This window comes from Leptodactylus fuscus, chromosome 4 (genome assembly GCF_031893055.1).
Source record: "Leptodactylus fuscus isolate aLepFus1 chromosome 4, aLepFus1.hap2, whole genome shotgun sequence".
NCBI lineage: Eukaryota > Metazoa > Chordata > Amphibia > Anura > Leptodactylidae > Leptodactylus > Leptodactylus fuscus.
In genome coordinates this window covers 160,923,781-160,947,460 of record NC_134268.1, presented here as the reverse complement: position 1 = coordinate 160,947,460, position 23,680 = coordinate 160,923,781, and the positions used below count along the sequence as shown (strand labels likewise).

The 23,680-nt window shown below is 39.4% G+C and overlaps 1 protein-coding gene across 1 annotated transcript in view; it reads right to left on the bottom strand.

Annotated features, from left to right (window-relative positions):
* CPNE4 (copine 4) overlaps window positions 1–23,680 on the bottom strand; it is a 301,821-nt gene that overhangs the window by 59,622 nt on the left and 218,519 nt on the right. The window contains exons 6-7 of the mRNA XM_075271282.1: window positions 22,138–22,221; window positions 18,271–18,360 (exon numbers count right to left, since the gene is read on the bottom strand). Of these exons, the coding sequence (XP_075127383.1) occupies window positions 18,271–18,360; window positions 22,138–22,221 (174 nt within the window). The remainder of the gene's footprint in view (window positions 1–18,270; window positions 18,361–22,137; window positions 22,222–23,680) is intronic.

Genomic DNA, 23,680 nt, shown 5'->3' with positions numbered 1-23,680 from the left:
GCCCAGGACAAGAGCTTGATGGTTTCATCACGTTTTTAGTCACCAAACTCATTGCAAGTACTACTACTCCCAGCCTTCAAACCTGCCCTATCGGTTTCCTGAACGTGCTTTATGACTGAGGTTTTTTTTTTTTATCTTAGAAGAACAACTTGGTGGTGAGGAAATGATTCCTAATTGAACCTCCCCATGTTTTATGGTCCCATGGGTAAAGCTACATGCTGCCATACATGTCTGTGCAAATAAACTGCATAGAAATATACAGGAAAATTACAGTAACAGATGCCATAAATACGTTTTTGCATAAATTATTGTAACATCAATATGCATCTGTTGTTTTACATAGGGCTACAGCTGCAGTTGTTACAGTAGACATCAAATGCATCTGTTTCTATATCTTGGTATATGTGTTGTTACATTTCTATAATCCTATATCCAAGTTTATAGTCCATATCTACATAACTTTTAATGTTTCTTTGAGCAGCATTGTTAGATTTCTGTATACATAGAAGAAATGGAAGCAATACAGAAAATCACCCCAGTTGGTTCACAGTCACTCACAGTCCACAGGATACAATCAAACAAAATTCAGAAATTGGCCTGGTACTTCACCTCCTTTCACTTGCATTCACGCTTATAGGCTTTCTCAATCGTAGTCCGTGGGCAACAACTGGTACTTATGTTATAACTATACTTATGCCCACTCTTTATCTCCTCTCTTCAACATGTGTTCCTGACTTGGACACTGGACCAGCTCTTTCGATGAGATTTGCTTACCCTTCCTTCTCAATACTTTAATGCGAGAGTGTCACTGACTCCATAGCGCTGCAGACACAGCTGCCAGATGACAGCCAAGCTCACTCAAGCACATACACTCAGTTCTCTCATACACTCTCTTAGACACAGGTAATTCATACCACATTCCCATATTTAAGCACAAACAAATATAATACAATAAATACCATTACATTGGTACAAGAGTAAACCAAATAACAAATAGAATAGTATTTTTCTAGTTTCTTACAATGTGATGATATTCCTAAAGGGCCAAACAAAATTTCAGGTCAGTGGGGTCCAGGGCTGTTTTAACTCAATGGTGGGTCCAGTGCAAAGCTTTTATAAGTGGGGCCCCCCCCACTACCACCACTTAGACATACCCATCCTACCCAAATTAGAATGTCCCCTCAGTGGATCCCACATTGTATAATGCTTCCTTAGTGGCTCCATACAATATAACTGCCTCTCAATGGCCCATCACACAACCCAGACTCTTCAGAACAACAAGCGTAATGTAAGTGACATCACTACATTGCGCCCATTGCACAGAGAGTGGACAGCTCCCTATTTCACCTTTTTGCTCAACTCATCTAAGTTGGATTTGAAGCTGGGGCAGCTAAAACCCACTGCCCAGGTTAGCCCCTTAAATGCAGGGCTGTCCCAGTATCCTGGGTGGGGTCTGACACCCATTATCCCAATGATCATCTGCTGCTGCGATCATTGAATAGGTACTGTCTATGGAGCAGGAAGAAGATGAGTCCTTATACTGTGTAATAAATCTCAAAAACAAAAAAAGAAGAGAAACACCGAGCAACCCCTAGTGTAGTAATATCAAAGATGTAAAAAGAATGATGTCGTAATGGGGCTCACCTTTTAGGGTTGTGAAACTAGGTCACAACTCCATTGTGGTGGGACAATCTATATGGCAAGGGATTCTCCCCTTTGTTAGGTGCAGCTGCAGTCCCTCTTTCACCTCTTAGGTGTGTAAACAATGACAACTATACGGACCAAAACTGGATGCAAATTCATCTAGTACTCAGAAAAAACTGCACTTCTCCTTGTAAATTTAAGTTACGGCTTTATTGACAAACACACACACACTACGCGTTTCGGGCAGTACAATTGCCCTTCTTCAGGTGCAATGGTTCTAAAAAAGAAATATCTAAAAAATACATGTCACACGTGTCTGTCTCTGTTAACAAAAACAGACACATCCCAAATAAATGCCCAAATAAAAATGACATACCAAAAAAATCCATTAACAAATACATAAAAAGAACAGCACACGCCACAATATACATCCTACAGTGTCCGTATAGTTGTCATTATACTGTGTAATGGCTGTGGCGGGGTCTAACCACTCAGCTCTCATTAACTATGTACGGCCACTATACAGTGTAAGGAGTTGCTTGCTCTCAGTTTTGTACACTGTGTATATCTGGCCATAGCAGACCCCCACCAATATGATAGTGATAACGTTACTAAAGATAGGCCATCAACATCTACTCTTTTAACGCTTTTAATTGCATGAAGAGTTGTTCTTCCCAAAAATAAAAAAGTTGTTGCCTACTATCAGGCTTTTAGAAATGCTATCTAGCTTTTTCTTAGTTATAGCAGTAGTTTCTGGGACCATATATGTAGCCTCTATTACAGTGATGCAGTTGTTCACGTATGAAGTGAGACATTACATCTCCCGCTGCATGACTAACAATACAAATCCACATACACTATAAATAAAATGTATAGAATAATGAAGGTGAAGTAAGGTCAGATCTATAGTATAAAACACCCAGACTCAAAATCTATCCAACATAAAGGAAAATGATAGCGTGCCAGATGCCCGGCGAGCTCTTGAAGTACCTCTAGAACACACTTCTTTGTAGCTGGGCTCACTGTTGTTAGGGTTATTGTTAATAGGTAGAAAATTACGTTCACCTAATTGTTAATCTTTGTACAAGTTTGTATGGCCAAAATCCTGTGGGAGTTGTCAATGGAATCAGGTTACGAAAGTCATTTAGTAAAAGAGAGACTTTGTTTTCATGTCTTTAATGTGGACGGTACCTGTTACATTAGAAGTAAAGGTAAAAGGTTATTTCTGATTTGTCCCCCAGTAGGGGCCTCTTATTTACCGGCTGAGTTGGCGTGGATTTATGACTGGCAGCCTAAATGGCATGTACTCATAGTATTGTGCCTTTCTGCAGGTTATCCGTGCCGTGCCCAGGTACATACATAAATTTCCAAACACAATATCTTGTAGAGTGAAGTGTGTTCCAGATGACCTCTGAAATTGCATTAAATAATGGTCTTCTAGGGAAGATCAGTATGCAAAATATATGTTGCCAGAAAGTAGGTCTGAATAGTGGGCAGTCTTCTCAAATAGAGGGTTTCTGTAGAGGATTTACTGTATTTTTACAGTGAGAGACAAGTTATGAATTGAACTAGTTATATCGGTTTTGGGAATAATTTACAAAATGGGCATTATTTGTAAATCCTGAGGTTTTCTTATTACTCTGTATAGTTCGTGCAACATAAATGTATCATTCCTGTCCTCTGGTGCACCGGCGTGAGACAGGGAAAGAAGACTTATCATACACTGCCTTTCATTGTCAGGACAAGATTAATCTTTTATTGCCAAAAGTATTCAAAGATGGATTCTGTGGAGGGAATTAGTGGCACAAAAGGGGGAATGAGTACTGTGTTCTCTCAGACTGACAGTGGATTGGAATGATGGGAAGCTTGTGTGCACAGACATGTTTTTAAGAAGTATTTCTGGTGATCTTGGCCCATATAGAGAAAGAAAGGGAACTGTAAATGGTGCTAAAATGTATGTAAGTATGTATGTATGTAAATGTATGGACAGCAAGTAGGTGATGGTCATAAAGATAAGTTGTATAGGGGTCCCAAATTGAGCTTTTGCACCAGGACCCATGAGCCTTTACTGCCACTGCCTCATACACTGTCTACCAATAAGTGTTTGGACACCCATGCAAATGCAAATGAAGATATCTGCGGTTGTGATGTACGTCATGCCTTCCGTTGCTAAATATTGTGTAAGAAGTAGCATTGGCATTAGTCGCCTGAAAAATACAACGAAGTGCAGAGTTGTCCGATTTTGAGAAAGGACTAATTGTGGGGTACCAGAGAAATGGTCGATTCTTAAGGGACGTAACAAGCAAACTGAATTACCCAAAATCAACAGTGGCCTATGTGATTACGAAGTGGAAGGTGACCGGTGATTGTCAGAATGTGCCTCGAGTCAGCAGACGCCTCGAAATTGCAGCCGACCAAAATTGGTGAAAGAACTTAACTGTCTTCTCCAAGCCAAATGGAATAAAATACCACTAGCCACCATACAAGGACTTATGGAAAACATATCCCGGAGGGTTGAGGTTGTAATTGCCACTCGTGGAGGCTCTACCAACTATTGAATATGAATAAATGTTTTTCTGTTCTACGACAGGTGTCCAAATACTTATTGGTAGACAGTGTATATGAACTGAAGCAGATAGACTATAACATGATTGTTCACCACCTCTCACACATAAAGTATATGAGGACAGACAGTCTGTCTCATTACTGCCCACTCTCTCACAGCATGAGATCTACCTCTCTCACCATTTTTATCAAATTTTTCCTGGATATAAAGTATTGGTGGATGGTGTGCTTTGTATTTTAGCTAACAACATTTTAAACTGTCTTACCTGTTCCAACTTTTAAGACTTGGTATTTTTGATCGACTCTCTAAAAGTTTTGTTTTTACAGAGTAAAATTCTTTCTACAGTTGTAATGCTTTTTAATTTTTTTATGGCATGTCCTAGATTCTGTCAAGGTAAACTGATTGTCCTCCATAGTTTCTAGAACATTTCTAGGTGAATGATATTTTGTTCCTGCGTCTACTGGGGTTCAATGGTCTTGTGAGCAAAAAGTCTAAATAACCTAAGACTGTAATATTAAAACGATAACAATTTCAATATGGAACAGTGTGTTCATCGGAGGTCTTCGAGGGTCTATTACTAAAGTTTTGTCAATTCCCAAGCGAATGATTACGGCGATAAGATTAAATTTCTGTTAGCTATACTTTACCCTACAATACTACCGATCTGAATCTACCGTCATCTGCAGAATGTAGAACGTTAGCAGCCCAATTAATATTATAGTCCAACCATAAAATATGTTGAAATAAAATATGTTGAAAACTTCAGACAAAACTCTTACAAAAGTTATCTGTGCCAGTCTAAAGGCACTTGGACCAGGACTCAATAGATCTGACAGCCCCTTGAGAATATACTGGAGGACACATAAGAGCTGAGATTAACAATTTCTCACACTAATTGCCATGAATTAAAATTCCAAACAGAACTGCGACTACTGAGCTAAGGGCAGAATTCTAATTGCAATTGATCAAAGTCGTATTAATTCTAATGAGCTGAACAAAAGAGGGGTCACTCTATGCATGTAATTTAAATGGTCGACAGGCCTTATCTTTTGGAAATACATGCTTCCCGTAGATGCTTTTATATGTGTGAGCATATTTAACTACGTAAATTTTGAGTTAATATTTGTTCTATACTTGGCATCAACAATTGCTAAAATGTTTTTGTTCTTTATTAGCTGAATTGAATTAATAGGCCGGTAATAACTGAGATGCTTATATCACTAGAGCTAGAATTATTCTGTTTGGAAGGTTAGTTATGTGGGTTTTGCTAGGGATTCTTTGTATATGGTGTTGTCCCAAGCAGTGTCGGACTGGGATGCCTAGGGCCCACTAGTGGAATTGTTTCTAGGGGCCCACCCCAGAATCCCTATATATCAGCTGTACCGGCTAAAAATAATAAAAAACATTTTGTGAGCCATGCTGCTCACCCGCCAAACAATGTGCAGCACTGGACTACCTAAACCCACTGCTATATCCTGTATAGCAAGTAAACAGCGTGGCTCCTAGAATTGTTGCCATTAGCTATAGCCACACTGTCCTGGAAAAGCTGATCTATAGAGGTCCTGGCTGTCAGACCCCCGCATATGTAATATTGATGGCCTATCCTAAGGACAATCAATATTAGAAAGATGGATAAATCCTTTAAAGAGGTTGTCCAGGAATTGGAGCAAACCATGTGGCAAGCAGGAGATTTAAACTAAATAAATAAATGATACTCACCTGTCTCTTGTGCTCCATTGTCCGCCATCAGAGTCCATTAAGTCTCATTCTGGCGCTTTTTTCCTGGGAGTCCTGCACCTGATGTGATCACTGAGCCCAATTAGGTACAAGATTTGTAGAAGTGAGACCGAAGAGCCAGAGGTGGGAGACAATGGGGTGCTGGGTCAATTTTTTTTTATAGCTCCCCCATAAAGTGGCCTCTTCACTGGTCCCCCATTCTGTATAGGGAATAGTGATGGGGCCATTGTATTGTGTGGGGGCATTGATTGGAACTAACATCCTGTGGAGGGACATTAAACTGTGTGGGGCATATTAAGAGTTGTCCAGGGTTAACTTTTTTATGGACTATCCTCAGGATAGGCCTTAAGTACCTGATCGCTAGGGGGCATACATATGGCCCCATCAGCTGTACGGCGCCACATCCGGCACTCATTCTGTACTCAACACAGGGCCAGAAGCAGAAAGTTCCATCCGCTGTGTTGTAGACCGGTGCCTTCACTGCAGCTCAGCTCCTATTGATTTCAACTAGTAATGTCAGACATACCACAAATAACAAGCCAACTTCTACCAAGCTTTCTACACAGTATTTGTAAATGTGCACACATCATTCTACATAGTCCACAGAAGTTTGCTATGGCTAAACCAAAGTCCTTTACCAGATGGGTCAATAGAATCTGCAGGCTTATGAAGAATGTAAAATGTAAACTTAAAGTCTACAGCATGCCCTGAAGAGGACTTTTTATAACCTCCACCATCATCAGATCTTTGCATGCACTAAGTTCGGCATACCGTAGTTGGATTTTTTCTGTAGCCTCCATCATTCCTGAGCCTTTAGTGCAATTAGCTCGATGGTGTAATCAGACAAGGGATGTGAACTGTCTGACACTATCCAATCACTATGTCATAGTATGTCACTATATTATGGAGGTTTATCCTTAATATACAAAGCCACTAAATCTGAGGGAAAATTTAAAGGCACAGTTGTGAAAATTAAGGTTCCATAAACCTCTGTACGTGTGCTATCATATTCATATGTGTTTAAGATATTAAAAGGTTTTCCAGGAAGATGATATTGATAGCTGTGACCGCTTCACTACCAAACACAATGAAGTACATTGTATAGTGGCTGTGCTTGGTGTTGCAGCTCAGCCCCATTCATCTGAGTTGCTGCATGGCTTGACATCCAATGAACCTGATGTTCCTGGTCTGAGAAGAGGAAGCAGAGCTTAGTATCATAGACTAGCAAAACCATTTTAACCCTTAAGTACTATCATGGTGTCTATCATACACCACTATCATACACATATCATTATGATAGACACCATAATAGTACTTAAGTGTTAAAAGGGTTGTCTAATCCTTTTTCATCAATAAAGGTCAATGGAGTTTGACACCCATAACCCTTGTTGATGAGCTATTTGAAGGGGTCACAAAACTCATGTGAGCACTGTGACCCCTTCTCTGTTTGATTCATTTCTATTAGACAAGGCTGTAATTCTATCACACAGCCATTATGAAACGGACAATGTGCAATGTAAACAATGGAGGTCTTGGGTGTTGGAACCCTACTTGTCTAAGAGGCATTGACAGAAGGATGCAGAGTTGGAGTTGGTGGAGGTGGTGGAAGGTTCTCTTTAACATACATCAATATTTTATTTCTGTACCTTCACATCAGTCCACATTAACATTCTAGGCGGAGAGCATTTATTAATACTACTGTGTTTCACCACTTTCTAGATCTGCCTGTTGATTTTTACACCATTACGTCCTATGGTACCTCTCATTATCCACTCACCTGGCCCTTGCAAATTGCAATTACTAAATAAGCAGATAAATGATGGAGTCCATTATTTACACAAAAGGTGAAGAACTTTATCTATTACTCGTCAAAGTGCGGTCAATGAATCAGTGTCTAATAGCATCAATCGACTTTCGTCTCATGGCTCAGCACTGTACATTTCAGGCAGGAATTGTGATGAGTCCTTTAAACACCGGCTCATCTACATTGCATTTTTCTAAATGAGATTAATTACTTTGACCTTAGATGACATGCCATATTTCATGTAATTATGAAGTTGTCGTTTGCATGCATTACATAGGCTTGCTGCTGAATTGAGCATCATAAATCTTACAGTGGAAAAATACATCCCAGTCTAGGTGGATGGCTAAATGAACAGATTTGTAAGGTTGACTGCGTGACATATGGTTGACTGCTGATGAGAAAAGTCACAAATACTTGTAGTTTACCTTTTTCACTTAAAAGGGCTGTCCAGTCTTTTCATATTGATGACGTATCACCGCCATCAACCTACACAGTAGGCAGAGCTTGGAGCTGAGCCGCAGTAACCTAGTACAGCCACTACACAATGGATGGCGACATCCGCTTCCTTGCTCCATCCATTAGGATCATTTCTTTACAGTAGCTCTGGAATTCTGTATGTTATATTGTGAAAATTCTATCTTTTCCTAACTTCTACACAGTAACATTATTCTTTTCCATTTGGTGAACATTGTGCCGTACAGTATGTCTCTAGAGATACCATCTTGTTATACTCATTCTCTTGTAATTTCACACATCTAGTAAGTATTAAGACACGTGATGAACATCAACAACTATACCAATTTATTGACAGTAATATTCTGTTAATCTACGCTCTATACTATGGCGATCACAATAAATATGCACTTGTATAAGAAGCAAACAATTAAATGCAAATAAATTACGCTATAGTCCTTAGTTATAACAAGTACATACAAAAAGGATGAAGAGTTTAGGGATACATAGTCAAAAACTGGATAAACTAGGTTTCTGCCTTTTATCAAACTTTTTTTTTTATTTCTTGGCACATGGTACTAAACAGTATGTTCCAGTGGCTTAAGAAAAGTCTTGTGGGCCCCGATGCAATCTTTTGTTCCAGGCCCCCTACCTCATCCCTACAGCAATTTCTTGATAGTGATGGTTAAGGGAATTTTATCAACCTTAGTGGGGTTAGGGTTATTTGTGGGTGTCCTTGGCTTATGATCCAGATGGAAGCTGTAATCTCAATAATGATGCCAGTGCTTATGGGCCCCTTAAGGCTCCTGGGTGCAGATGCAATTGCACCTGCTGCATCCCCTTATGTTCTGTAGTTGACTAAATCAAGTTAAAAGAGGGTTAATCTAATTGAGGGTTATTAACCAAGTAGAATTTACCTTTTCAACCCTTTGCCGTTCCAGTGTTGCATCGCAGGGTCTCCCTCCCCCCAACCCAGTATTTGCTGATGGAGCTGCATCATTGACATCATGTTAACAACATGTGACCACTGCAGCCATTCACGTGTTGTCATCCTGAAGTCACCGCTGCAGCCCTGTCAATAAACACTACACACTGCTTGTGAGATAATTTTACATAACCCTGGGATAACCTATTTAACTTTAATTCATTGCTGTAAAACACAAACACCCTGTTATACTGTCTACTGTATACAGACATCAGGGAAGAAAGTGTGTGTTTTCATTATGACCAATCCAAGGAAGATATTAAGAATAAATATTAAATGCCTACAGAATTGCAAAAAAAAAAAAAAAAATTCTCGACAGATTTGCATCTAAATATTGAAACTCACACTAAGTACATGCGCCATTCCCTTGAAGTATATTAAGACTTCAGATCTATATAAATGCTCCTTCTAAGGAGATAATTGCTTTAATGGCAGGATAAGAATCCTACCATATGGCATTTGTGTTCCATTTAAGACTTTTAGGAAATACACATGAACAGAACTCTTTCCAAAATCTTTGGAGCGGTGTAAGAATAATTTCTACAGATGTTGTTTAGCGCCACTTCATTAGAAAAAGATGAATTTGCAAACAGTGAAAGGTAAACGCTGGCAATGGAAAATTATGGAAGCGGTTCAGAATTATCTACAGCAAACAGACACCTCATCTAACAAATCAGTTCAGTGGTTCTGAGCTTTGTTTTTGGTAAATACATCATAACTTGGGTTTATCATTATTTATGGCCTGAATTAAGAAGATCCATTCATAATGCATGAACAGGTTGTTTATGAGGAAAGCAGGCATTTTCATGGTCAGTTAAGTAGAAGAAGTCTGTTAATGTTTCTGACTTGCTCTAGAGGCCCACAAGACATTAATGCAAACAAAGTATAAAATGCTATTAAAGGAGGTTTCTAGCGCTTGGATATTGATGGCCTATCCTTAGGACACATCACCAATATTACATGGTTAGGGTTGGACACCTGGTACCCCCACCAATCAGCTATATGTAATGTAGAAGCTGCAGTGTTTATTCTATAATATAGACAGGGTTGTACATTGTAACATTATTAACATCATAGATAAAGTTGAATAAAGACACAAGCCCATAATGTCCAGTCTATAAACATATCAAGTTACAGCAGCCGTGCTTGGTATAACAGCTCAGCCATAACCATAATACATTTTATTTATATAGTGCCGATATATCTTGCAGCCATTTACAAAATACAGGGTTCATGTACATACAAAAATCACACCCTTCTCGAAAGATCTTACAAACTATGGGGGGTGCAAGTGGTGGAAGTGGTTACACAGTGAACCAACTATGATGATTGTATGAAAAAAGATTACTATAATTATATAAATAAAGCTATATGATCAGGTCACCAGCTAATGTCCTTATGTGCAAATCCAAAGTAGCTTGACTGTATAGAGTTACACTCAGATAAGGGGATAATGTGGGGGGATGGTGCGTGAACAGAGGAGGGTTAGTTTTGGGGAACATAAGTGCAGAAGTATTATATTACAAAATGTGACAGACCTCCCTCTTTAGGATGTGCTGGAAACTGTAGAATTTGGGAGTTAATTTTTCTGGGGTAGACCATTACAGAAAAGTGGGGGAGAAATCTTAGAGATGGAAGTGGGAGGTTCTGATATTAGAGGATGTTAGTCTTAGAGTGGTAGACAGAGATGAGGAAGGAAATGTAGGGAGGTCAGCACCATGGACAGCTTTGTGGATGAGGGTGATAAGTTTATATTTTGATAAGTGTATCCTAGCTTTTGTCTCAGTCCATTTAATGTCCATTCACCAGAACTTTACACTAGTTTTGGTAAACTTCTGAAACAAAGGTCTCAGAAACAGCAGATGCCAAGCACAGGTATCAGGCACCAGTTTAAAAACTAGCACCTACTATATGGGCACTGCTTATCAAAAACAATCCTGTAGTATAGATGGAATGAGCATGAATTGAAACTTTAACTTTATTTTTTTCTGGTATGCTTTGCTACATAGCCTCATTTTAGCTAATTTAGGAGCTAACTACCATTCTGCTTAAGAATGATTTGGCTTCTTCAGTATCAGGATGTCATGTCATCATATTACCACCATGTTTAACTTCTGCATTTGCTTGATAACATGCAGAACCTGAGTTGTTGAAAGATCCACTGATCTGTCCACATTATACAAAAGACCATACGGCTCATCTAGTAGCTTCTTTTGTACAATAAATGTATGACAGATAAGTTGGGCTCCATAGACTTGAATGAAGAGTTGTTGGCTGTCTAGCCTTATTAGTGGGGATCCCAGAGGTGAGACTGGAAATGGAATGCTGTGAGGGAGCCCAGGAAAGGTCATTGGTTTATGATTATTATCCCCTGGGGGCTAAAGTGTCCCCTGACCATAATAATTAACTTGGATGGATCCATCTGTAGCGACCATAACAAGATCTGGTTCACCAGACCACACAATTTTTGAAAAATTTATGATGAACCTGGTACAAACTTGTTTTCCCATACCTGATGGCTTAGTATTAACCAATTTTGTTTTGAAGGACTGGGTTGCTGGGCTCTAATCTTACCAAGGGCACCTTCTTCATAGTGACTGTATTTTCTTGCCATATGTGTGCAGGGTTCCTTTGGGTATGTTGTCTTCCCCTGAACTCCAAAAAAAAGGCACGCTTAGCTTACAGCAAGTTTATTGGCTTTGTATGAAAATGGTTATAGAAATTGTGTGTTTGATTTAGGGAAATTAGATTATGAGCCCCTTTGGGCATATGGACTGATGTGGGTGATGACAATTATGTATTTATAGTTACATGTTTATAAGCACAGTTCACGTCAGTGCAAAGTTACTAGAGATCTACTAGATCCAATAAGTGATTTATTCCTCCCTAAAGTTTAGTGACTTATACTGACAGTGTGAGTGAAAGTAGTCCTATTAATAAACTGTGATCCTAGCATTAAGCTACATAGGTCATGTTGTCTGTGTGTTCTTCTATTTGGATTATAAATAAGATATTATGAACGATGTTCCCTTGCAGGCAAACATCAATTTACATATAGAGAATCTAGTCTGAATAATGGATTATTATTAACCCACGTATCATTGATTAGGACACTTCCGTCGGAGAAGAGATCATTACGGCTTCCAGGTGATATAGGTAATTGTACACTGAATGTGACAGGTTTGGCGGATTGAGATCAATGAATTCAATATTTGCAGAAAATTACAATGCAATGCACTCTGTGGGCGCATGACATTTACATAAGGCAATACAAGCTAATAAAACAGAATATAATTTATGTAGTTTCACTGAATGTTCTTCATGAACAGCATTAACACTATCATAATGCTTTCTCCTGATGCTTCAATGTCTTGTCTTATGTCCATATGCTGTATTGGGGATGCCATAGAGGATGTGTGTGTGTAAGTATGTATGTATGTATGTATGTATGTGTGTGTGTATGTGTGTGTGTGTGGGGGGGTCTTCACTGCTAACATCTTCCTACTGCAATAAATAAAGTCAGGGGAAAACCACCCAGTGTACACTTCTCCCAAAGACTAGCATTGGTCTAGGACAGTGATGGCGTACCTTTTAGAGACAGAGTGCCCAAACTGCAACCCAAAACCCACTAATTTATCACAAAGTGCCAACATGGGAATTTAACCTTAATAATGTGCGGATCCACAATTGCAGACATTTATGGACCTGCAAAATATGGTCATACGAATGGGGCTTTATAGAGCTTTCTGCTCCACAGTGACCCCCACACAGTACAATCTGCTCCACAGTGACCCCCACACAATACAATCAGTTCCACGGTGGCCCCTACACAGTATAACCTGCTGCACAGTGGTCCACACACAGTATAATCTGCTGAACAGTGGCCCCCACACAGTATAATCTGTTCCACAGATGGGTGCCCAAAAAGAGTGCTCTGAGTGCCACCTCTGGCACCCGTGCCATAGGTTCGCCATCATGGGTCTAGGAAGACATATTCCGAGGGTATATTTATATTCAATGACTACTGACATATGTATCTGCCAGCTCTCAGTAGTATACAGACTTCCATTTGTTGGAGCTTATGTTCTGCCTATGAAAAAACTGAATCGTGATGGACTATAGCCTGCAAGAAAGTCATGAAAATTTTAATCCCTTGCTTGGTTACTGGATCACTTACACTCAAAAGAGGAATGATTCAGATATTTGATGCATAGAAGTAAATATACATATAATGCATAGTATACAAATGCTTTTATCTCCTTAAAGTTTCATTCCAGGACTGCAGCTACTATAATGTGTGTTGGAATCAACATGGCTCATGTGGTAGCATGCATCCTCCTTCTTGGGCAGCACCGGGCAAACTCAACCAAGTAAGAGCAGCATACTGGAGCATGGGACCACTGTGCTGATACCATCACACCATCAAAGCACTACGGCTCACCTACAACAGACCACTGCTCGCTACCTGTCCCTCAAGGGAGCAGCTGTTTTCGGCACAATAGCTCTTTACTGTCAGAAGGGCGGGCCTTACTGCTCAGTATGACAATTCTATTGTTCTGCTGCTATAATGGGGCAAAGCAGTGAAAATGACTTCAGTCGATAAAGGATCATGATTGGTTTTGCGTTAAATAAGGCCAACAACTAGCTCTGTAAGGGAAACATAGCCAAAGTGACATCTATGTCTATGGAAAAACAGATAGTAAAGTGAAGTCCACCAGCTTCGTTTGGATCCACCTAAACAACGGGTCTGCTAAAGCAATGGTTAACCACGGACACCCGTGGACTCCATAGACTATGGAGACTCCAACGAAGATGGGAACGTAGTATAAGCAGTGGATACAGACTCTGAGCTTAAACCATACATTGCGCTGACTCTTTTCTGAACATTTTTTTGTAGCTGTTTTGCCTAGTTGAAAAGCAATGAGGAACTGGCTTTTTAAATAAATGTCACCAAAAGTGATTCCTTTATGTGGACAGATGTGAAATCTAAATTTTTTTGATTGTTGTTGTTTTTTTTTAATGCTAACACTTTTACATGAACGGTGAGGTATAGTGGGATGTAGTGGACCAGGCCGCAGGACATGTCTGGCTGAGTGGTGACACTGGTGGTAGCTGTAGCAACATGGCCATTTTAGTTTGTTGAAGACGAATCATCATTTATTTGGTTTAATTAAAAACCGAACAATTTGAAATATTTGGGTTGAACCTGTTTGTGACAAATTGGTAAATGCATCATCAAGGAACAGCAACAGCACCGACCAAGCTGATTTATGTTGAAGTGATGGTGGTACTATTGTATATATGCCTTAGTGGTGTTATTTAGGTATAAAAAAAGCTGTAAGAATAACATGACATCAGTATTTATGTGCATGAAATGGGAAATAGAAAGCAAAGTTAAAGTTAATGCGAGAATTGGGTAAAGGCACCATCAGAAAAGCTAGATTCAGCCCTGGTTCATTCATTGTATAGACAGACCCTTATACAGCATTGCCCCGTGAACACAAAAGGCATCTTTGGAAAGTGTAGAAGCCGCCCTTTAAGTTACTATCATTAGATTGATACAGATTTTTCTGTTGATAGACTCCCTTTAACCTTTTTTGACAAACATTTGGAATTTTGCTTCTAAATGTTAATAAAAGTGTGTGGAAAGTGCTAACACATTATACTGTACATTAGTAATCAGTCCAGTGGATAGTAAGCACACAAAGACAAATTTAGAATATTAGACGTTGATAGGTCATAATCAGAGCAAATTCAGCGTATAAAAGAGTACGTCAGAAACCTTCCTGCCTTGCATTTAATGGCTCGAAACAATTACATTGAAAATCTATATGTCAAGGCTCGGCAATCAGCACAGCAGCAATCCCTTCATATAAGTCCTTTCATAACATTCCAGAACACCCTACCTGAGCCTGAAGTGCTTCTCCACACTGCAAATACCATGGCGCTATATTTGGATTTCTGACATTTGGAAAGTACACTTCTATTGTAAAAAGTTAGCAATGAAAATAAATCTGCAAATTATTTTTTTGAAATTGTTATATCTAATATAGGAACTTAAAATGAAGTAGAAATGTAGATGGAATATATTTCTAAATACCTATACAGTATGTTTCACTCCACACAGTGTCTGTTTATAGTAAACAAAATTGGTTAAGATTATTTATTCAGTAGTGACTTAGGTCCCAATATGTATATGTATGTACGCTAAATCTTATGTACAATTTTGTACATATACTGCATATTATTTGCATTGTTATGTAGGTACACGGTTCTAGGTTATATATGACTTGATATGTAAGTACTCACTTTAAATAAATATAGTGGATTTAACATAAGGGGATATAAACCCCTAACAGTCATATTCAATTTGCAAAAAACCTCCCTAAATTTTCACTTTTTTATTGCAGATTTTCAATTTATGGCTGGAATAGAGATAAATATTATTGGCACAAAACTCCGATGCCTTATGTGCATTTTAACCCTTTAGCGATCTAACACTTTTTAGCCTTAAACCAGTAACATGTCATCCCTCTCTACAGTCCAGCTTTCATAATTTTTTACATTTTATTTCACTATCGCTTTTACAAGACCTTGTATTTTGTGTGTACATAAAATTTCTGATTAGGTTTCACTACATTTTATTTTTGAGAAGTGAGATGACCAGAAAAAAATCAATTTTGGCATCTGGCATATGGTGTGTATCATGTAGAATAAATAAGTTACTAATTTTATTTTCATAGATGATATGGATGTGGTGATACCAATTTATATAATTTTTTCATTAAGGGGGGAAAAAGTCTATTTTCCATTTTTTTTTGTAAAACTACATAGGTGCTGCGGTCAGCATTGACTGCAGCATATAAGGGGATTAAATGACAAGTATGCTTCTGACTGATAATAGGGGGTGATAGTATAACCCAAAGTCCGTGGTACTCTCTCCCCTGGGGTTATCTGAAGTGACAGGGACAGGAGAATAATACAATAATTTGCTCCTCTCCCTTTACTGTCAGCTGCTCATGTTCTCCTGTACAAGGTTTACAATGAAAGTATATATTCCTCTGCTTTAACCGGTGATACCTCTAAATCTATGAGGGCAGCAGATATGATCTTGGTCTTGTTTAAAAGCCAATAATTTTCAAGTCCATGCTGCTTACAGTGTCTCTGAATGTACCTTATTCAGTGTGAACAGTAATACAAAAAAAAAAACCACTACGAGAAAACTGTGTTTTCAAACAGGCAAGCGGTTTCTGCAAACTGCATTTCTGCTGCATTTTTTTCTAAAGCATATTTTAGGTGCATTATGCAACGTGGAGCCTTAGCCTAAAGTATTCCAGGATTTAGGATAATTTAAAAATTCTGAATTGTTCAGGATATGACACCCGGGACCCGCGGCCTAACAGCTGTATAAAGAAGCTTCAGCATTTGGGTGAGCTCTGCAGCCTCTTCAGTGCTTACTACGCACAGTGCCATATATTTGTGCAGAAGATGTGCTTGGTATCACAGCTCATACCATTCACTCAAATAGGATGAGCTCCACTGCTGCTTCAACCAACTGATTCATAGGGATCCAGGGGTTGGACCCCACAGATCTTTAATTGATGACCTAACCTAAGGAGGGGTGATTAATTAGTAAATCCCAGAAAAACTCTTTAAAGGGGTTGTCCCATCACAAGGATCCTATCTATACTGCTTGATAATGTGGATGTAAGACTTTTCCTAAATACACTGCTTCAGCAGAACTGCTTTGTTTGTCCACTATATTACTTTATTAATTTTTTTTGACACATCCCTTGACTTATCTGGTCATAAGTCAAGTGATGTATCTGCCTGCTCCGAGGGGGGAGGGAGGAGGGGCTAAGTGCACGGGAGTGAGCCTGGAGGGGGAGTAGTTTACCCTTTGGGGGGGAAGGGGCCACCAATACAGACCCAGCATCTGCTGTAATAGAGAGGTGGATGCCGGGGACTGTTAGACGCCGGCACAGATGCCTGCAACATCGCGGAGGAGTGGAATAGCAGCATCACTCCTGCCGCTGCTGGCTTCATGCAGGGCAGGAGCGTAGCGATGTTGCAGGCATCTGCGCCTCTCTATTACAGCAGATGCCGGGTCTGCATTCACATATGCAAAGCCTCATAGATAGTGAGACCAGTCTAGCCTTCACAATGCGAATACAGACCCGGCATCTGCTGTAATAGAGAGAGGCGGATGCCGGGTCTGTATCCGCATTGTGAAGCCTAGAATGGTCTATGAGCGTGCACGCAGGGCCAGCGGCATCTCGCCACTGGCTTTGCATATGTAACCCCGCCCACCAATGACGCAACAAAGCAGGAAGACAGAAGAATTTACAGCAACGAAGACTGGTGAGTATGCGACGTGGGAATACCCCTTTAAGGCCCAGGCCACACGTTGCAGAAACACAGCTTTTTTTGTTGAGGATTTTGCTGCATTTTTTTTGAGCCAAAATCAAGAATGTCTGCAAAAGGAATGGGAAATATATAGGAAGTTCTTATAATTTTACCTTCAGGTCAGTCCACTCCTTGCGTTGGTTCAAAAAAACACAACAAAATCTGCACGTGGGGAAATGCTGCAGAAAAATATGTGCAGCGGACACGCTGCAATTTCCAATTTCTCAAAAATTTGAAATCACAGCTTGTCAATTATACCTAGAGAAACTACTGGCGTTTCCATAGGTATAACGGAAGCATAAAGCAGGAAACCTCTGTGGACTTTCTGTGAAAAGCACTGCGAGAAAAACTGTGATACATTGCCGCTGCGTTTTTTCCTGCAGCGCCTTTTTAATGCAGGACGCTACCTGGGGTCTTAGCCTAAGGTCAAGGCCTCACGTAATCATGTGCAGCTAAAAACATTTTCTTTGTAGCATTTTTCATTGCATTTTTGCTGCATTTTTCTCTGCTTTTTCCTTGCACTATTAAATTTATAGGGAAATACTTGTGTTTCCGCAGCTAAAATTGACATGCTGCATTTTTTCCCCACAATGTAGTTTCCAGAAGTTTGTAGTTCGGATCAAACAAGAAATCATGGAATGAAGTTCACATACAACATTAATATAATGACTGTACCTTTAGCTTGCGATCGTGATCACCACTGCAAAGCGAGTTCACGGAGACCTTAAATGTTTTCCAGACCGGATTCAAATTGTTCATGACAACCTAGAATAAAATCAGAATAACAAAAAAAAAAATCTGTCAGATAATGCATTTACTTGTATGAAATAATCTTTACAACTTTTTACTCTGCGAAATAAAATGGGAATAAAATACCTGTATAATATACTGTATATACTGGAGTATAAGACGACTTTTCCAGCACATTTTTCATGCTCAAAAAGCGCTCCTCGGCCTATACACGAGGAAAAAGTCAGCTCCCGCATATCGCAAGCTGACAGGGATCCCGATGTAATACAGTGACTTGGGCGTAAGCCAAATTTCCAGCCTGGATTTGCAGGCACTGTACCCTTTACTGCTATCACTAGTTATACTACTAGGGGTACTCGGTCTCTGGTAACATTGATGATATTTTGGTATCATAACGGTTCAATATTAAGCTTATGAAGGTAAGGTTAAAATTTATGTTAGAGCATATTCTCAAGCCTTATGGTTTGAGCAGTTCCTGGAGAGTCTGCATTGTATGGCATGCCAGGTAAAGCAGAGACATAGCACATTGCACTGACCTTGCTGGTGGTAAATGTGTGCCCATCAGAAACCACAAACCTGAAAACCTTCCATGAACAATTCTCCCAGTTCCATCCCACCATCAACCTGACGCTCAATCACTCCTTCTTGGAAATAAACTTCCTAGACACAGTCATCAAGATACAGGACAACAAATTTGAGACATCACACATAAAGAATTCCATTGTCTACAGCCAAGCCATCAGATACCATCGCATATGTTCAGACCCGGTGGACAGAGACAAGCACATTGGGGGCCTCAAAAACACATTCTTGAGGCAGGGTTACCATCCAAGAACAGTTGAAAACCAAATTAACAGGGCCACGAGAATACCAAGATCGGAGTTATTAAAATACAATACCAAACAGGAGAACAATCGGTTGCCCCTGGTTGTCACATATAACCCACACCTGGAGATGCTTAGAGGAATTACACGCAAATTACATCCACTACTGCAAAAAGACAACCATCTAAAATCCATATTTCCAGATCCCCCTCTCCTGTGCTACAGACTGCCACCAAACCTCAGGAATATGATTATTAGCAGCTCACTGTCACCTCCAACTAACAAAGGAACATTTCCATGTGGAAATAAGAGGTGCAAAACCTGCCCGCACATACTGACTACGGACAAAATAAAGATCCCGAACTCTGATCGACACTACAAGATCCCAGGTAACTTCACCTGCAGCACACCTAATGTAGTGTATTTGATATTGTGTACTAAGTGTCCTGAGGGCCTGTATGTAGGTGAGACAGGACAGTCACTTAGGATGAGGATGAACTCACACAGACATACGATTAGAGAGCAAAGAATGGACCTCCCGGTGCCAAAACACTTCTGTAATCAAAATCATAATATGACACAGGATATGAAGATCCTGGTACTAAGGGGGAATTTCAGAGACAGAAAAGATCGCCTCATATGGGAATTTAAACTTATGACGACCCTTTGCACTCTCCAACAAGGTTTAAACAGGGCCCAGGGTTTTATGGCCTTTTATAACCACTAGACAACACGTCACTGATCAAAGAAGCTACAAACCCAGAGAACTTTCCTGTGAACTGATATATATATTTTTTTACTGTTTATTTACATTATGTTCTGTTCTCCATCTATTTTGCATCTAACACCCCACTCCTCTGTGTATATATATGCCTACCTTCAGAAATTGTGTTATACCATCCTGATGAAGAGACCTCTATAGTCTCGAAAGCTCGATATGTCATCAAAAAACTTTTTAAGTTAGCCATTAAAAAAGGTATCAACTACTGAGGACTTCTCTCAAAAAATTTCTTTCATTTCATATCCACTGGCTAACACGGTACAAGGATATTTTTTCTTTTTCATCAGAAACCACCAAACTGTGTGCTTACGAGAGTCTGCAACTGCCAAACTGTGTGCTATTACTAGCAAATGCTAATCTGTGTACCCAGTTGAGTCTGTAACCATCATGCTATGTTCCCCTGTTTGTAACCAATATGTTTTGTGCCCAGCTGAAGTTCTATTATTGAGCTGTATCTGCCTCCATTACTGTCCCATCCTTGATTTAGGAACTGTATGATGATCAAGGTTTGCACCAAAACTTCCCCTCTTACATATAGAGTATAAGTGCAAATTTAGCACAGTGTGCAATGGTGTTTCTGAATGACCATGGTGTCTCAGGTATACTAAAATAATAACAATGCTTCTGTATGTATAATTTATACAGACTCTTAAAGTAACTGACAGGGTAAATAACATTGTACCTTCAATTGACAGAGCCAGTAATCCCATGGGCCAGGGAAATGTAGATACAAGAAAAAGAAATCTTGTATTCATTAAGTGGAAGCAATTTGGAGGATCTTTATTTTTAAGAAAGGAATCTTGGCATTTCCTATATCCATAAGCCCCTGGATGTGCCGATGTTGTGCTGATATTTTGCTGGCTGTCTTCATCAATTACATGTTAAAGTGGAGTGTGGACCCCTGCCCTGACTGACAACTCCTCACAAAGCCGCTCATTCCTGTTGTGCTTCATACTGCATGTTAGAGGGGTATTTGCATAGAGAGCTGGCCATTACTGTCATGGAAGATAAATGTATTTATGGTTTATGTTTCATTCTAATAATAGCGATACACAAAAATTTACATTTTACAGAATGGCTTATGTTGCATACAATGTGTCATGTATCATCAGGTGAACATTGATTTATGAATATGTGTTTTAAGCTCTCTCTATATATAATTTGATAACCTGTACTTATCAACGGGGTAAAATAAGTTGCTAAATAGAAGTAAAAGAAATGTAAAATGTTATAGTTTGTAAAGGGTTGTCTATGATACTGTCAATAAAGTTTTTACATAGTGCACTGTACTGTATATACTCACACTTTAGTAATATATATCTGCTGGAATTAGGTGCTATTTAGGGTGACTATATATATATATATATATATATATATATATATATATATATATATATCACTTTTATTCCATTTTTAGATGTAATGTGGGCCAATAATGGAACTTGAACAGCAGAGAGTGTTATCAGCCCAAGTCCTGACCTCTGGCAGATTCTAATAGGTTATATACTGTCCACTTGTCTTCATATCCTTGATATACTGCATCAGCATCCGGTTGCTGCTAGCCCCACGAAAAAGCCAGTGGCAGAGGGTGAAGAGGAATTTCCTTTTCACTTTCGACTGTGTGAACTTACCCTTATAGTTTCGAAGTGACAATACTGAGTTAGCCACTTCCCAGTTATAATAGTCGTATTGTATGCTACTCACTTCATTGACTATACAGAGCCATTTGTTTACCAGTAAAAAAACATATACCTATGTCTTGAATTTGGAAAAAAAATCATATTTGATTTATCACTAAAGAAGGGTTCGGTGAATGTGCATATAAAACTGGTGGGTTCAGTACCTCAAGCAAGGTTAAGAACCACTGATATAAGTATACTTTGCAATTACATAACAAAAGAACGTAATGCAGGGATTCATTGTACCATGCTCAATATGTGTGTAAAGCATTCCGCACTTGACAAGATAAACAGATGCCGCTTTATATTGATGTATTTAATAGAAGAACACAGATGTAATTTGGAGATACCATATGTTTCTGACAGCACCAAGATTGCCCATCGCAAGTATCAAGCATCTGTAAACCTGTCATGTGATATGAAGATAACAGAGACAAGCCTAGCTCACCCACATTCTGTTTCCATTTTAAGATTCTGTATACATACAATAAATACACCAGGCTCTTACCTCAGTCCTGTGAACCAGCTGCTGAGTGCCATCATCATTCATTCTGAAAGTTTCCAAGAATGGATCTGACTTGCTGAAAAAATCCTGAAATGGAATGGGATTCAATTAAATGGATTGGCAGATCTATTCTGTCTGTTTACATCTGTTCTGTCACAGCTGATTGAAATGGGAGATTGGATGACTGTAAGATTTGTTACACTGCCACTCGTACAATAGCTAGTATTAAGCTGTGTAACTCTGCACTACAGCTGCTATCCCCTGAAGAGGTTTCCAGGATAGTTTTTTTTTTATTAGGCCAGGGAAGGTGAATCAGAAAAAAAAAAAAAAACATACTCACCTGTCCCTTGTGCTCTGGTGTCTCCAAGTACGGTGCGACCCTGCTGCTCCAGTGTTTTCTTGTGGCGGAAGTCTCCTCCGCACTGGGAAGTCCTGGGTCTCTTTCCTTAAGCTGCTGATTGGTGGAGACCTCCTCCGGAAGAAAACACAAGAGCAGCAGAACCGGACCACATGGGGAGGCACGGCGCAGGGGGAACAGGTGAGTATGTTTTTTTTTTTTCAAATGTATAAAAAAAAAATAAGCTGCACAACTGCTTTAATTATCTATCTACAGTATCTATCTATCTATCTATCTATCTATCTATCTATCTATCTATCTATCTATCTATCTATCTATCTATCTATCTATCTATCTATCAGCCTTACAGTCCTAATACATTTTCTCCAATGTATTTATTTAATATTTATTGTCTTAGATATAGTTTATAGTGCAATAGTAATATTAATTGTAATGTCCAAGAGGTGCATAAGATCACAGTTATGGGCAGCACACACCCTTAGAATGTGCCTAAAAGTCACTGGCACAAGACTGAGATATAATAATAACTCTAATAATACATTTTTATGTGTATAACAATAACATATTTTGCAGAACTTTACAAACCAAATATTCTCAGATTTCTTCAATCCATTTCATCTCGTCTAATCTATTTCAATGCATTATTACTAGAGATGAGCGAACAGTAAAATATTCGTTATTCGTTTCGAATAGCCGCTCAATATTCGACTAGTCGAACGAATATCGAACCCTATGATAGTCTATGGGGAAACATGCTTCATTTCAGGGGAACCCACCATTCGACTCAGGATGGTCACCAAGTCCACTATGACACCTCAGCAAATGATGACAACACCTCTGGGATGCAACTGGGACAGCAGGGGAAGCATGCCTGGGGGCATCTAACAAGCCCATGTCACAGTTTTACCCCACCATCACAGCCTATCAACTACACACTTTCACACTCAAAAAACCTCTACCAAAGTGGGAAAATACCTGGAAACCTTCTTTCTTCCCCAAATGGATGAACAGAAACCCAAATTTAAGTGCATGCGGCCAGGGACGCTACATCTCAATCACCAAATCCTCTCCCAGCCCAAAATTCATGCCACGAGTTATCTGAAAGCCTACTGCGCTGCAACCTCCACGCCAGCTACCAGCTGGAAACGCTGTAACACTGGCGTGGAGAGATGTCAGCAGGCCGTGCTG